The 16,659-nt window shown below is 58.4% G+C and overlaps 1 protein-coding gene across 2 annotated transcripts in view; it reads left to right on the plus strand.

The window, feature by feature from the left end:
• Positions 1 to 14,539, plus strand: part of LOC138352915 (tripartite motif-containing protein 59-like) — a 64,106-nt gene extending 49,567 nt beyond the window's left edge. For both annotated transcript variants that reach the window (XM_069305561.1, XM_069305562.1), the window contains 2 exons: positions 12,909 to 13,088; positions 13,205 to 14,539. In XM_069305561.1, coding sequence (XP_069161662.1) covers positions 12,909 to 13,088; positions 13,205 to 13,711 — 687 coding nt within the window. In that variant the 3' untranslated portion in view covers positions 13,712 to 14,539. The remainder of the gene's footprint in view (positions 1 to 12,908; positions 13,089 to 13,204) is intronic.
• Positions 14,540 to 16,659: the final 2,120 nt, after the last annotated feature.

Consider the following 16,659-nt stretch of genomic DNA (forward strand, 5'->3'; position numbering starts at 1 on the left):
AGCACCAACCCCCTGCCAATAGATTGGGACTTGAGCTATATGTCTAGTACTAACCCCCTGCCAGTAGAGGGGGCCGGAGCTATATGTCTAGCACTAACCCCCTGCCAGTAGAGAAGGGCCGGAGCTAAAGATCCAGCACCAACCCCCTGCCAGTAAAGGTTGGCATGAGCTACAGGTCCAGCACCAACCCCCTACCAGTAGAGGGGGGCTGGAGCTACATTTCCAGCACCATCCCCCTGCCAGTAGAGGGGGGCTGGAGATACAGGTCCAGGACCAACCCCCTGCCAGTTGAGGGGGCTGGAGCTACATTTCCAGCACCAACCCCCTGCCAGTAGAGGTGGGCTGGAGCTACAGGTCCAGCACCAACCCCCTGCCATTAGATGGGGGCTGGGGCTACAGGTCCAGCACCATCCCCCTGCCAGTAGAGGGGGGCTGGAGCTACAGGTCCAGCACCAACCCCCTGCCAGTAGAGGTGAGCTGGAGCTTCAGGTCCAGCACCAACCCCCTCCCCCCCTTGCCATTAGAGGGGGCTGGAGCTACAGGTCCAGCACCAACCCCCTGCCAGTAAAGGGGGGCTGGAGCTACAGGTCTACCACCAACCCCCTGCCTGTAGAGGGGGGGGAGCTAAAGCTACCGGTCCACATCAACCTCTCTGCCAATAAAGGGAGGCTGGAGCTACAGGTCCAGCACCATCTTCCTGCCAGTAGAGGGGGGCTGGAGCTACAGGTCCATCACCAACCCCCTGCCAGTAGAGGGGGCCTTAAGCTACAGGTCTAGCACCAAACCCCTGCCAGTAGAGAGGGGCTGGAGCTACAGGTCCAGCACAAACCACCTGCCAGTAGAGGGGGCTGGAACTAAAGGTCCAGCACCAACCCCCTGCCAATAGAGGGGGGCTGGAACTACAGGTCTAGCACCAACCCCATGCCAGTAGAGGGGGGCTGGAGCTACAGGTCCAGCACCAAACCCCTGCCAGTAGAGGGGGGTCTGGAGCTACAGGTCCAGCACAAACCCCATGCCAGTAGAGGGGGGCTGGAGCTACAGATCAAGCACCAACCACATGCCAGTAGAGAGGGGGGGGCCTGGAGCTACAGGTCCAGCACCAACCCCCTGCCAGTAGTGGGGGGCTGGAGTTTCAGGTCCAGCACCAACCCCCTGCCAGTAGAGGGGGGGGTCGGGGCTGGAGCTACAGGTCCATTACCTACCCCCTGCAAGTAGAGGAAGGGCTGGAGCTAAAAGTCCAACACCAACCTCCCCCTGCCATTTCAGGAAGGGAGGCTGGAGCTACATGTCCATCACCAACCCCCTGCCAGTAGAGGGGGGCTGGAGCTACAGGTCCAGCACCAACCACCCTGTCAGAAGAGGGGGGGCTGAAGCTAAAGGTCCAGCACCAACCCTCCAGCCAGAAGAGGGGGGCTGAAGATACAGGTCCAGGACCAACCCCCTGCCAGTAGAGGGGGTCTATAGCTACAGATCCAGCACCAACCCCCTGCCAGTAGAGTGGGGGCTGAAGATACAGGTCCAGGACCAGCCCCCTGCCAGTAGAGGGGGCCTGGAGTTTCAGGTCCAGCACCAACCCCCTGCCAGTAGAGGGGGGGGGGGGGTCGGGGCTGGAGCTACAGGTCCATTACCTACCCCCTGCTAGTAGAGGAAAGGCTGGAGCTAAAAGTCCAACACCAACCTCCCCCTGCCATTTCAGGAAGGGAGGCTGGAGCTACAGGTCCAGGACCAACCCCCTGCCATTAGAGGGGGGCTATAGCCACAGATCCAGCACCAACCCCCTGCCAGTAGAGGGGGGGCTGAAGATACAGGTCCAGGACCAACCCCCTGCCAGTAGAGGGGGGGCTGTAGGTACAGATCCAGCACCATCCCCCCCTGCCAGTAGACGGGGGCGTGAGCTATAGGTCAAGCAGGAACCCCCTGCCAATAGAGGGGGGCTGCAGCTACAGATCCAGCACCAATCCCCTGCTAGTAGAGGGGGGGGGGGGCTACAGCTACAGGTCCAGCTCCAACCCCCTGCCAGTAGAGGGAGGGGCTGCAGCTACAGGTCCAGCACCAATCCCCTGCCAGTAGAGGAAGACAGGAGCTACAGGTCAATCGCCAACCTCCTGCCAGTATAGGGGGGCTAGAGCTACAGGTCAAGGACCTACCCGCTGTCATTTGAGGGGGGGTGCTGCAGCTACAGGTCCAGCATCAACCCCCTGCCAGTAGAGGTGGGGGGCTTCAGCTATTGGTCTAGCACCAACCCCCTGCCAGTAGAGGGGGGCTGGAGCTACAGGTCCAACATCAACCCCCTACCAGTAGAAGGAAGGTGGAGCTACAGGCCCAGCACCAACCCCCTGCCAGTAGAGGGGGACTGGAGCTACAGGTCCAGCACCAACCCCCTGCCAGTAGAGGCGAGCTGGAGCTACAGGTCCAGCACCAACCCCCTGCCAGTAGAGGCGAGCTGGAGCTACAGGTCCAGCACCAACCCCCTCCCCCCCTTGCCATTAGAGGGGGCTGGAGCTACAGGTCCAGCACCAACCCCCTGCCATAGAAGGGGGCTGGAGCTACAGGTCCAGCACCAACCCCCTGCCAGTAGAGGGAGGCTGGAGCTACAGGTCTACCACCAACCCCCTGCCTGTAGAGGGGGGGGGGCTAAAGCTACCGGTCCACATCAACCTCTCTGCCAGTAGAGGGGGGCTGGAGCTACAGGTCCAGCACCATCCTCCTGCCAGTAGCGGGGCGCTGGAGCTACAGGTCCATCACCAACCCCTTGCCAGTAGAGGGGGCCTTGTGCTACAGGTCTAGCACCAAACCCCTGCCAGTTGAGAGGGGCTGGAGCTACTGGTCCAGCACTAACCACCTGCCAGTAGAGGGGGTTGGAACTACAGGTCCAGCACCAACCCCCTGCCAATAGAGGGGGGCTGGAGCTACAGGTCCAGCACCAACCCCATGCCAGTAGAGGGGGGGGGGCTGAAGCTAAAGGTCCAGCACCAACCCCCCAGCCAGAAGAGGGGGCGCAGGTGCTACATTTCCAGCACCAACCCCCTGCCAGTAGAAGGGGGCTGAAGATACAGGTCCAGGACCAACCCCCTGCCAATAGAGGGGGGCTATAGCTACAGATCCAGCACCAACCCCCTGCCAGTAGAGGGGGGCTGGAGATACAGGTCCAAGACCAACCCCCTGCCAGTAGAAAGGGGCTGTAGCTACAGATCCAGCACCAACCCCCTGCCAGTAGAGGGGGGCTGAAGATACAGGTCCAGGACCAACCCTCTGCCAGTAGAGGGGGGCTGTAGCTACAGATCCAGCACCAACCACCTGCCAGTAGAGGGGGGAGGCTGGAGGTACATTTCCTGCACCCCCCCCCCCCCCGTTGCCAGTAGAGGGGGGCTCGAGATACAGGTCCAAGACCAACCCCCTGCCAGTAGAAAGGGGCTGTAGCTACAGATCCAGCACCAACCCCCTGCCAGTAGAGGGGGGCTGGAGCTACAGCTCCAGCACCAACCCCCTGCCAGTAGAGGGGGGGCTGGAGCTACAAGTCCAGCACCAACCCCCTGCCAGTAGAGGCGAGCTGGAGCTACAGGTCCAGCACCAACCCCCCACCCACCCCTTCTTGCCATTAGAGGGGGCTGGAGCTATAGGTCCAGCACCAACCCCCTGCCAGTAGAAGGTGGCTGGAGCTACAGGTCCAGCACCAACCCCCTGCCAGTAGAGGGAGGATGGAGCTACAGGTCCAGCACCAACCCCCTGCCAGTAGAGGGGGGCTGGAGTTTCAGGTCCAGCACCAACCCCCTGCCAGTAGAGGGGGTGCTGGAGCTACATTTCAAGCACCAACCCCCTGTCAGTAGAAGGGGGGGTCGGGGCTGGAGCTACAGGTCCATTACCAACCCCCTGCCAGTAGAGGGGGGATGGAGCTACAGGTCCAGCAACAACCCCCTGCCAGTGGAGGGGGGGCTGGAGCTACAGGTCCAGCACCAACCCCCTGCCAGTAGAGGCGAGCTGGAGCTACAGGTCCAGCACCCCCCCCCCTTGCCATTAGAGGGGGCTGGAGCTACAGGTCCAGCACCAACCCCCTGCCAGTAGAGGGGGGCTGGAGATACAGGTCCAAGACCAACCCCCTGCCAGTAGAAAGGGGCTGTAGCTACAGACCCAGCACCAACCCCCTGAAAGTAAAGGGGGGCTGAAGATACAGGTCCAGGACCAACCCTCTGCCAGTAGAGGGGGGCTGTAGCTACAGATCCAGCACCAACCCCCTGCCAGTAGAGGGGGGCTGGAGATACAGGTCCAAGACCAACCCCCTGCTAGTAGAAAGGGGCTGTAGCTACAGATCCAGCACCAACCCCCTGCCATTAGAAGGGGGCTGGGGCTACAGGTCCAGCACCATCCCCCTGCCAGTAGAGGGGGGCTGGAGCTACAGGTCCAGCACCAACCCCCTGCCAGTAGAGGGGGGCTGGAGCTACATGTCCATCACCAACCCCCTGCCAGTAGAGGTGGGCTGGAGCTACAGGTCCAGCACCATCCCCCTGCCAGTAGAGGGGGGCTGCAGCTACAGGTCCACCACCAATCCCCTGCTAGTAGAGGGGGGGGGGCTACAGCTACAGGTCCAGCACCAACCCCCTGCCAGTAGAGGGGGGGGGGCTGCAGCTACAGGTCCAGCACCAATCCCCTGCCAGTAGAGGAAGACAGGAGCTACAGGTCAATCGCCAACCTCCTGCCAGTATAGGGGGGCTAGAGCTACAGGTCAAGGACCTACCCCCTGTCATTAGAGGGGGGGTGCTGCAGCTACAGGTCCAGCATCAATCCCCTGCCAGTAGAGGTGGGGGGCTTCAGCTATTGGTCTAGCACCAACCCCCTGCCAGATGAGGGGGGCTGGAGCTACAGGTCCAACATCAACCCCCTGCCAGTAGAGGGGGACTGGAGCTACAGGTCCAGCACCAACCCCCTGCCAGTAGAGGCGAGCTGGAGCTACAGCTCCAGCACCAACCCCCTGCCAGTAGAGGCGAGCTGGAGCTACAGGTCCAGCACCAACCCCCTCCCTCCCTTGCCATTAGAGGGGGCTGGAGCTACAGGTCCAGCACTAACCCCCTGCCATAGAAGGGGGCTGGAGCTACAGGTCCAGCACCAACCCCCTGCCAGTAGAGGGAGGCTGGAGCTACAGGTCTACCACCAACCCCCTGCCTGTAGAGGGGGGGGGGGCTAAAGCTACCGGTCCACATCAACCTCTCTGCCAGTAGAGGGGGGCTGGAGCTACAGGTCCAGCACCATCCTCCTGCCAGTAGAGGGGCGCTGGAGCTACAGGTCCATCACCAACCCCTTGCCAGTAGAGGGGGCCTTGTGCTACAGGTCTAGCACCAAACCCCTGCCAGTAGAGAGGGGCTGGAGCTACTGGTCCAGCACTAACCACCTGCCAGTAGAGGGGGTTGGAACTACAGGTCCAGCACCAACCCCCTGCCAATAGAGGGGGGCTAGAGCTACAGGTCCAGCACCAACCCCATGCCAGTAGAGGGGGGCTGAAGCTAAAGGTCCAGCACCAACCCCCCAGCCAGAAGAGGGGGCGCTGGAGCTACATTTCCAGCACCAACCCCCTGCCAGTAGAAGGGGGCTGAAGATACAGGTCCAGGACCAACCCCCTGCCAGTAGAGGGGGGCTATTGCTACAGATCCAGCACCAACCCCCTGCCAGTAGAGGGGGGCTGGAGATACAGGTCCAAGACCAACCCCCTGCCAGTAGAAAGGGGCTGTAGCTACAGATCCATCACCAACCCCCTGCCAGTAGAGGGGGCTGAAGATACAGGTCCAGCACCAACCCCCTGCCAGTAGAGGGGGGGCTGGAGCTACAGGTCCAGTACCAACCCCCTGCCAGTAGAGGCGAGCTGGAGCTACAGGTCCAGCACCAACCCCCCACCCCCCCCCCTCTTGCCATTAGAGGGGGCTGGAGCTATAGGTCCAGCACCAACCCCCTGCCAGTAGAAGGTGGCTGGAGCTACAGGTCCAGCACCAACCCCCTGCCAGTAGAGGGAGGCTGGAGCTACAGGTCCAGCACCAACCCCCTGCCAGTAGAGGGGGGCTGGAGTTTCAGGTCCAGCACCAACCCCCTGCCAGTAGAGGGGGTGCTGGAGCTACATTTCAAGCACCAACCCCCTGTCAGTAGAAGGGGGGGTCGGGGCTGGAGCTGCAGGTCCATTACCAACCCCCTGCCAGTAGAGAGGGGGATGGAGCTACAGGTCCAGCAACAACCCCCTGCCAGTGGAGGGGGGGCTGGAGCTACAGGTCCAGCACCAACGCCCTGCCAGTAGAGGCGAGCTGGAGCTACAGGTCCAGCACCAACCCCCCCCCCCTTGCCATTAGAGGGGGCTGGAGCTACAGGTCCAGCACCAACCCCCTGCCAGTAGAGGGGGGCTGAAGATACAGGTCCAAGACCAACCCCCTGCCAGTAGAGGGAGGCTATAGCTACAGATCCAGCACCAACCCCCTGCCAGTAGAGGGGGGCTGGAGATACAGGTCCAAGACCAACCCCCTGCCAGTAGAAAGGGGCTGTAGCTACAGACCCAGCACCAACACCCTGCCAGTAAAGGGGGGCTGAAGATACAGGTCCAGGACCAACCCCCTGCCAGTAGAGGGGGGCTGTAGCTACAGATCCAGCACCAACCCCCTGCCAGTAGAGGGGGGCTGGAGATACAGGTCCAAGACCAACCCCCTGCCAGTAGAAAGGGGCTGTAGCTACAGATCCAGCACCAACCCCCTGCCATTAGAAGGGGGCTGGGGCTACAGGTCCAGCACCATCCCCCTGCCAGTAGAGGGGGGCTGGAGCTACAGGTCCAGCACCAACCCCCTGCCAGTAGAGGGGGGCTGTAGCTACATGTCCATCACCAACCCCCTGCCAGTAGAGGTGGGTTGGAGCTACAGGTCCAGAACCAACCCCCTGCCATTAGAAGGGGGCTGGGGCTACAGGTCCAGCACCATCCCCCTGCCAGTAGAGGGGGGCTGGAGCTACAGGTCCAGCACCAACCCCCTGCCATAGAAGGGGGCTGGAGCTACAGGTCCAGCACCAACCCCCTGCCAGTAAAGGGGGGCTGGAGCTACAGGTCTACCACCAACCCCCTGCCTGTAGAGGGGGGGGGAGCTAAAGCTACCGGTCCACATCAACCTCTCTGCCAATAAAGGTGGGCTGGAGCTACAGGTCCATCACCAACCCCCTGCCAGTAGAGGGGGCCTTGAGCTACAGGTCTAGCACCAACCCCCTGTCAGTAGAAGGGGGGGTCGGGGCTGGAGCTACAGGTCCATTACCAACCCCCTGCCAGTAGAGGGGGGGCTAGAGCTACAGGTCCAGCAACAACCCCCTGCTAGTGGAGGGGGGGCTGGAGCTACAGGTCCAGCACCAACCCCCTGCCAGTAAAGGCGAGCTGGAGCTACAGGTCCAGCACCAACCCCCTGCCAGTAGAAGGTGGCTGGAGCTACAGGTCCAGCACCAACCCCCTGCCAGTAGAGGGGGGCTGAAGATACAGGTCCAAGACCAACCCCCTGCCAGTAGAAAGGGGCTGTAGCTACAGATCCAGCACCAACCCCCTGCCAGTAAAGGGGGGGCTGAAGATACAGGTCCAGGACCAACCCCCTGCCAGTAGAGGGGGGCTGTAGCTACAGATCCATCACCAACCCCCTGCCAGTAGAGGGGGGCTGGAGATACAGGTCCAAGACCAACCCCCTGCCAGTAGAAAGAGGCTGTAGCTACAGATCCAGCACCAACCCCCTGCCAGTAGAGGGGGGCTGAAGATACAGGTCCAGCACCAACCCCCTGCCAGTAGAAGGTGGCTGCAGCTACAGGTCCAGCACCAACCCCCTGCCAGTAGAGAGGGGCTGGAGCTACAGGTCCAGCACCATCCTTCTGCCAGTAGAGGGGCGCTGGAGCTACAGGTCCAGCACCAACCCCCTGCCAGTAGAAGGGGGGCTGGAGCTACAGATCCAGCACCAACCCCAGGCCAGTAGAGGGGGGGGGGGCCTGGAGCTACAGGTCCAGCACCAACCAACCCTGCCAGTTGAGGGGGGGGCGGGGCTGGAGCTACAGGTCCAACACCAACCCTCTGTCAGTAGAGGGGGGCTGGAGCTACAGGTCCAGCACCAATCACCTGCTAGTAGAGGGGGGCTGGAGCTACAGGTCCAGCATCAACCCCCTGCCATTATAAGGGGCTGGGGCTACAGGTCCAGCACCATCCCCCTGCCAGTAGAGGGGGGCTGCAGCTACACGTCCAGCACCAATCCCCTGCTAGTAGAGGGGGGGGGGCTACAGCTACAGGTCCAGCACCAACCCCCTGCCAGTAGAGGGGGGGGGCTGCAGCTACAGGTCCAGCACCAATCCCCTGCCAGTAGAGGAAGACAGGAGCTACAGGTCAATCGCCAACCTCCTGCCAGTATAGGGGGGCTAGAGCTACAGGTCAAGGACCTACCCCCTGTCATTAGAGGGGGGGGGGTGCTGCAGCTACAGGTCCAGCATCAACCCCCTGCCAGTAGAGGTGGGGGGCTTCAGCTATTGGTCTAGCACCAACCCCCTGCCAGTAGAGGGGGGCTGGAGCTACAGGTCCAACATCAACCCCCTGCCAGTAGAAGGAAGGTGGAGCTACAGGCCCAGCACCAACCCCCTGCCAGTAGAGGGGGACTGGAGCTACAGGTCCAGCACCAACCCCCTGCCAGTAGAGGCGAGCTGGAGCTACAGGTCCAGCACCAACCCCCTGCCAGTAGAGGCGAGCTGGAGCTACAGGTCCAGCACCAACCCCCTCCCCCCCTTGCCATTAGAGGGGGCTGGAGCTACAGGTCCAGCACCAACCCCCTGCCATAGAAGGGGGCTGGAGCTACAGGTCCAGCACCAACCCCCTGCCAGTAGAGGGAGGCTGGAGCTACAGGTCTACCACCAACCCCCTGCCTGTAGAGGGGGGGGGGCTAAAGCTACCGGTCCACATCAACCTCTCTGCCAGTAGAGGGGGGCTGGAGCTACAGGTCCAGCACCATCCTCCTGCCAGTAGAGGGGCGCTGGAGCTACAGGTCCATCACCAACCCCTTGCCAGTAGAGGGGGCCTTGTGCTACAGGTCTAGCACCAAACCCCTGCCAGTAGAGAGGGGCTGGAGCTACTGGTCCAGCACTAACCACCTGCCAGTAGAGGGGGTTGGAACTACAGGTCCAGCACCAACCCCCTGCCAATAGAGGGGGGCTAGAGCTACAGGTCCAGCACCAACCCCATGCCAGTAGAGGGGGGCTGAAGCTAAAGGTCCAGCACCAACCCCCCAGCCAGAAGAGGGGGCGCTGGAGCTACATTTCCAGCACCAACCCCCTGCCAGTAGAAGGGGGCTGTAGATACAGGTCCAGGACCAACCCCCTGCCAGTAGAGGGGGGCTATTGCTACAGATCCAGCACCAACCCCCTGCCAGTAGAGGGGGGCTGGAGATACAGGTCCAAGACCAACCCCCTGCCAGTAGAAAGGGGCTGTAGCTACAGATCCAGCACCAACCCCCTGCCAGTAGAGGGGGCTGAAGATAAAGGTCCAGGACCAACCCTCTGCCAGTAGAGGGGGGCTGTAGCTACAGATCCAGCACCAACCACCTGCCAGTAGAGGGGGGAGGCTGGAGGTACATTTTCTGCACCCCCCCCCCTCGTTGCCAGTAGAGGGGGGCTCGAGATACAGGTCCAAGACCAACCCCCTGCCAGTAGAAAGGGGCTGTAGCTACAGATCCAGCACCAACCCCCTGCCAGTAGAGGGGGGCTGGAGCTACAGGTCCAGCACCAACCCCCTGCCAGTAGAGGGGGGGCTAGAGCTACAGGTCCAGCACCAACCCCCTGCCAGTAGAGGCGAGCTGGAGCTACAGGTCCAGCACGAACCCCCCACCCCCCCCCCCTCTTGCCATTAGAGGGGGCTGGAGCTATAGGTCCAGCACCAACCCCCTGCCAGTAGAAGGTGGCTGGAGCTACAGGTCCAGCACCAACCCCCTGCCAGTAGAGGGAGGCTGGAGCTACAGGTCCAGCACCAACCCCCTGCCAGTAGAGGGGGGCTGGAGTTTCAGGTCCAGCACCAACCCCCTGCCAGTAGAGGGGGTGCTGGAGCTACATTTCAAGCACCAACCCCCTGTCAGTAGAAGGGGGGTCGGGGCTGGAGCTACAGGTCCATTACCAACCCCCTGCCAGTAGAGGGGGGATGGAGCTACAGGTCCAGCAACAACCCCCTGCCAGTGGAGGGGGGGCTGGAGCTACAGGTCCAGCACCAACCCCCTGCCAGTAGAGGGGGGCTGGAGCTACAGGTTCAGCACCAACCCCCTGCCATAGAAGGGGGCTGGAGCTACAGGTCCAGCACCAACCCCCTGCCAGTAAAGGGGGGCTGGAGCTACAGGTCTACCACCAACCCCCTGCCTGTAGAGGGGGGGGGAGCTAAAGCTACCGGTCCACATCAACCTCTCTGCCAATAAAGGGGGGCTGGAGCTACAGGTCCATCACCAACCCCCTGCCAGTAGAGGGGGCCTTGGGCTACAGGTCTAGCACCAACCCCCTGTCAGTAGAAGGGGGGGTCGGGGCTGGAGCTACAGGTCCATTACCAACCCCCTGCCAGTAGAGGGGGGGCTGGAGCTACAGGTCCAGCAACAACCCCCTGCTAGTGGAGGGGGGGCTGGAGCTACAGGTCCAGCACCAACCCCCTGCCAGTAGAGGCGAGCTGGAGCTACAGGTCCAGCACCAACCCCCTGCCAGTAGAAGGTGGCTGGAGCTACAGGTCCAGCACCAACCCCCTGCCAGTAGAGGGGGGCTGAAGATACAGGTCCAAGACCAACCCCCTGCCAGTAGAAGGTGGCTGGAGCTACAGGTCCAGCACCAACCCCCTGCCAGTAGAGGGGGGCTGAAGATACAGGTCCAAGACCAATCCCCTGCCAGTAGAGGGGGGCTATAGCTACAGATCCAGCACTAACCCCCTGCCAGTAGAGGGGGTCTGGAGATACAGGTCCAAGACCAACCCCCTGCCAGTAGAAAGGGGCTGTAGCTACAGATCCAGCACCAACCCCCTGCCAGTAAAGGGGGGCTGAAGATACAGGTCCAGGACCAACCCCATGCCAGTAGAGGGGGTCTGTAGCTACAGATCCAGCACCAACCCCCTGCCAGTAGAGGGGGGCTGGAGATACAGGTCCAAGACCAACCCCCTGCCAGTAGAAAGAGGCTGTAGCTACAGATCCAGCACCAACCCCCTGCCAGTAGAGGGGGGCTGAAGATACAGGTCCAGCACCAACCCCCTGCCAGTAGAAGGTGGCTGGAGCAACAGGTCCAGCACCAACCCCCTGCCAGTAGAGAGGGGCTGGAGCTACAGGTCCAGCACCATCCTTCTGCCAGTAGAGGGGCGCTGGAGCTACAGGTCCAGCACCAACCCCCTGCCAGTAGAAGGGGGGCTGGAGCTACAGATCCAGCACCAACCCCAGGCCAGTAGAGGGGGGGGGGGGGCCTGGAGCTACAGGTCCAGCACCAACCAACCCAGCCAGTTGAGGGGGTCGGGGCTGGAGCTACAGGTCCAACACCAACCCTCTGTCAGTAGAGGGGGGCTGGAGCTACAGGTCCAGCACCAATCACCTGCTAGTAGAGGGGGGCTGGAGCTACAGGTCCAGCATCAACCCCCTGACACTAGAGGCGGGCTGGAGCTGCAGGTCCAGCACCAACCACCTGCCAGTAGAGGGTGGCTGGAGCTACAGGTCCAGCACCAACCCCCTGCCAGTAGAGGGGGGCTGGAGCTACAGGTCCAGCACCAATCACCTGCTAGTAGAGGGGGGCTGGAGCTACAGGTCCAGCACCAACCCTCTGTCAGTAGAGGGGGAGCAGGAGATACATTTCCGACACCAGCTCCTTGTCAGTAGAGGGGGGGGGGCTGGAGCTACAGGTCCAGCATCACCCCCCTGTCAGTATGGGGGGGGGGGCTACAGCTACAGGTCCAGCACCAACCCCCTGCCAGTAGAGGTTGACTGGAACTACAGGTCCAGCCTCAACCCCCTGCCAGTAGAGTAAGGGCTGGAGCTACATGTCCAGCACGAACCCCCTGCCAGTAGAGGGGGGGCTGGAGCTACAGGTCCAGCACCAACCCCCTTCCAGTAGAGGGAGGCTGGAGCTACATGTCAGCACCAACTCCCTGCCAGTAGAGGGGGGCTGGAGCTACAGGTCCAGCACCAACCCGCTGCCAGTAGAGGGGGGGGGGGGGGCTGGAGCTACAGGTCCTGCCCCAACTCCCTGCCAGTAGAGGGGGGGGCTGTAGCTACAGGTCAGCACCAACTCCCTGTCAGTAGAAGGGGGCTTGGAGCTACAGGCCCAACAACAACCCCCTGCCAGTAGAGGGGGGCTGGAGCTACAGGTCCAGCACCAACCCCCTGCCAGTAGAGGGGGGGAGGCTGGAGCAACAGGTCCAGCACCAACCCCCTGCCAGTAGAGGTGGGCTGGAGCTACAGGTCCAGCACCAACCCGCTGCCAGTAGAGGGGGGGGGGGCTGGAGCTACAGGTCCAGCACCAACCCCCTGCCAGTAGAGGTGGGGGGGGGGCTGGAGCTACAGGTCCAGCAACAACCCTTTGTCAGTAGGTGCTTTTCGTGACTGGCTTCAGTTTATGTGTAGTGTAATGTGCTGATTGTGATGATAGTGTAATGTGCTGATTGTGATGAATGTGGAAAGTGTGGTTGACTGATAATGGGGCTGACACTGACCACAGGTGATAATGGGGCTGACACTGACCACAGGTGATAATGGGGCTGACACTGTCCACAGGTGATAATGGGGCTGACACTGTCCACAGGTGATAATGGGGCTGACACTGACCACAGGTGATAATGGGGCTGACACTGTCCACAGGTGATAATGGGGCTGACACTGACCACAGGTGATAATGGGGCTGACACTGACCACAGGTGATAATGGGGCTGGCACTGTCCACAGGTTGAGGACCTCCGCAGGATGAGGGAGCCCGTCAAGAGGCTGGTGGAGGCTGGCAGGGTGTTGGCCGTCCAGGAAGACCAAGATGGCCGCCGCTCCGCCAGGATAACTCTACAAGACGGACAGCTGTACCTCCACCCACTCCTGCGTCAGCCCACGCCCGCCCACGCCCACACCCTCCAGGTTACTTTATTACACTCACTAGTCTTACTGACATTACTGACTTACTGAGTTGTGATAACTAATATGATAACATTTTGTTATACAGTTATCAGTATGATTTATTTCATTTTCTGCAGGAGAGTGAGGTTGTGGGCGTGTTGGATCCCTCCTGCACCCTGGCGTTCATTGACCTCGGGTGGGCGGGGTCAACAAGAGGGCGGGTCACCATCCGGCTGACCCCTGACACTCCGCTGGCCAGACAGTTTGTGTTGTTGTGTACGGGCCAGCGGGGCCACACCTACCGCAACACTAAACTGTTGCAGGTGTGTTACAAGGGTCTCCCGGGGGAGTGGGTGGAGGGCGGAGACTACGAGAGTAAAGATGGTTGGGGAGGAGCCCCACTGCTGCCTGACCTCCAGGGGCTGTACCGGAGGTCAGGCCGGGCAGGAGCTGTGTGGTCGTTGTGGGGGCTGGGGGATCCCAGGTGTGCCCAGTTCGTCATCACCACCAGGGACAGTCGTGTCCAGTGTGCACGTGTCTTCGGTGATGTGGTGAGCGGCCTGGATGTGGTGAGGGCAGCAGTCAACCACAGTGACATTAGGGAGGTGACTGTGGTGGACTGTGGTGTTGTGCTGCCACTCTAGTTCACTGTATCACCACCATCACTACTGTGGTGTTGTGCTGCCACTCTAGTTCCCTGTACCACCACCATCACTACTGTGGTGTTGTGCTGCCACTCTAGTTCACTGTACCATCACTACTGTGGTGTTGTGCTGCCACTCTAGTTCACTGTACCACCACCATCTCTACTGTGGTGTTGTGCTGCCACTCTAGTTCACTGTACCATCACCATCACTACTGTGGTGTTGTGTTGCTACTCTAGTTCACTGTACCACCACCATCACTACTGTGGTGTTGTGCTGCCACTCTAGTTCACTGTACCATCACCATCACTACTGTGGTGTTGTCCTGCCACTCTAGTTCACTGTACCATCACTAGTGTGGTGTTGTGCTGCCACTCTAGTTCACTGTACCATCACTACTGTGGTGTTGTGCTGCCACTCTAGTTCACTGTACCACCACCATCACTACTGTGGTGTTGTGCTGCCACTCTAGTTCACTGTACCACCACCATCACTACTGTGGTGTTGTGCTGCCACTCTAGTTCACTGTACCATCACCATCACTACTGTGGTGTTGTGCTGCCACTCTAGTTCACTGTACCACCACCATCACTACTGTGGTGTTGTGCTGCCACTCTAGTTCACTGTACCATCACCATCACTACTGTGGTGTTGTGCTGCCACTCTAGTTCACTGTACCATCACCATCACTACTGTGGTGTTGTGCTGCCACTCTAGTTCACTGTACCATCACCATCACTACTGTGGTGTTGTGCTGCCACTTTAGTTCACTGTACCATCACTACTGTGGTGTTGTGCTGCCACTCTAGTTCACTGTACCATCACCATCACTACTGTGGTGTTGTGCTGCCACTCTAGTTCACTGTACCATCACCATCACTACTGTGGTGTTGTGCTGCCACTCTAGTTCACTGTACCACCACCATCACTACTGTGGTGTTGTGCTGCCACTCTAGTTCACTGTACCATCACTATCACTACTGTGGTGTTGTGCTGCCACTCTAGTTCACTGTACTATCACCATCACTACTGTGGTGTTGTGCTGCCACTCTAGTTCACTGTACCATCACTACTGTGGTGTTGTGCTGTCACTCTAGTTCCCTGTACCATCACCATCATCATTACTTCACTATCTTTGGTATTTATGCTTAGGTATCATGTACCTGACAATGACGGCTGTATCACCATCAATGCTATTTCTTCTCAGTACTGTAAGCTATCATTGCTGTATCACTATAGCTTCACTATCACCTCTATATATCACCATCACCTCAGGACCCACACTTGGGGTCATATACTGACCATGTTGAGTAACAACTATATGACAGCTGTTGTCACTGTTATGTCACCAATAGCTCACTATCACATAACACTATCACTGCTACACCAACATCATTTCACTTTCTCTGCATTATCCCCTCACACTGATAGATTTCCTCCTTACATTCACTGTTATATCACTATCATTGCTACAATACCACTACCGCACCATCACTACTATATCACCATCACTGTCATATCACCATCACCTCACTACTATACTACCATCAATTCACTATCACTGCTATTTCACTATCACTCTGGTGTGTTGTGATATTACCATACTGGTCCATGGTGTGTTGTGATATCACCATACTGGTCCATGGTGTGTTGTGATATTACCATACTGGACCATGGTGTGTTGTGATATTACCATACTGGTCCATGGTGTGTTGTGATATTACCATACTGGACCATGGTGTGTTGTGATATTACCATACTGGACCATGGTGTGTTGTGATATTACCATACTGGACCATGGTGTGTTGTGATATTACCATACTGGTCCATGGTGTGTTGTGATATTACCATACTGGACCATGGTGTGTTGTGATATTACCATACTGGACCATGGTGTGTTCTGATATTACCATACTGGACCATGGTGTGTTGTGATATTACCATACTGATCCATGGTGTGTTGTGATATTACCATACTGGACCATGGTGTGTTGTGATATTACCATAGTGGACCATGGTGTGTTGTGATATTACCATACTGGACCATGGTGTGTTGTGATATTACCATACTGGACCATGGTGTGTTGTGATATTACCATACTGGTCCATGGTGTGTTGTGATATTACCATACTGATCCATGGTGTGTTGTGATATTACCATACTGGTCCATGGTGTGTTGTGATATTACCATACTGGACCATGGTGTGTTGTGATATTACCATACTGGTCCATGGTGTGTTGTGATATTACCATACTGGTCCATGGTGTGTTGTGATATTACCATACTGGACCATGGTGTGTTGTGATATTACCATACTGGTCCATGGTGTGTTGTGATATTACCATACTGGTCCATGGTGTGTTGTGTTATTACCATACTGGACCATGGTGTGTTGTGATATTACCATACTGATCCATGGTGTGTTGTGATATTACCATACTGGTCCATGGTGTGTTGTGATATTACCATACTGAACCATGGTGTGTTGTGATATCACCATACTGGTCCATGGTGTGTTGTGATATTACCATACTGGACCATGGTGTGTTGTGATATTACCATACTGATCCATGGTGTGTTGTGATATTACCATATGGGTGTGAGGTGGTATGACCACACATACACCAGTATGATCATACTGTAGCTGGTGTATGATGTGCTCAAACTGTATAGTGATGTCTTGGCTGATTAGCCTAGTGTCACGAATATTAATTTATGTAGTTATTCTTTTTTCGACAACACACTAGTATTAAATGTGTATTGCCAATGTATGCCACATATATCTATGTATATTATATATCTGTACCATAAGTCCTTGCTATGTATTTGTGGATATATATTAGAAGTCTAGTGAATAGCAGTAGCCTAATGTTATGTAGCTCGAAAAACATCCGTATATACTTATATTATGGAATGCTACATAATGCTGTATAGGAAATATTATGT

The sequence above is a fragment of the Procambarus clarkii genome, chromosome 55 (genome assembly GCF_040958095.1).
Source record: "Procambarus clarkii isolate CNS0578487 chromosome 55, FALCON_Pclarkii_2.0, whole genome shotgun sequence".
Classification (NCBI taxonomy): Eukaryota; Metazoa; Arthropoda; class Malacostraca; order Decapoda; family Cambaridae; genus Procambarus; species Procambarus clarkii.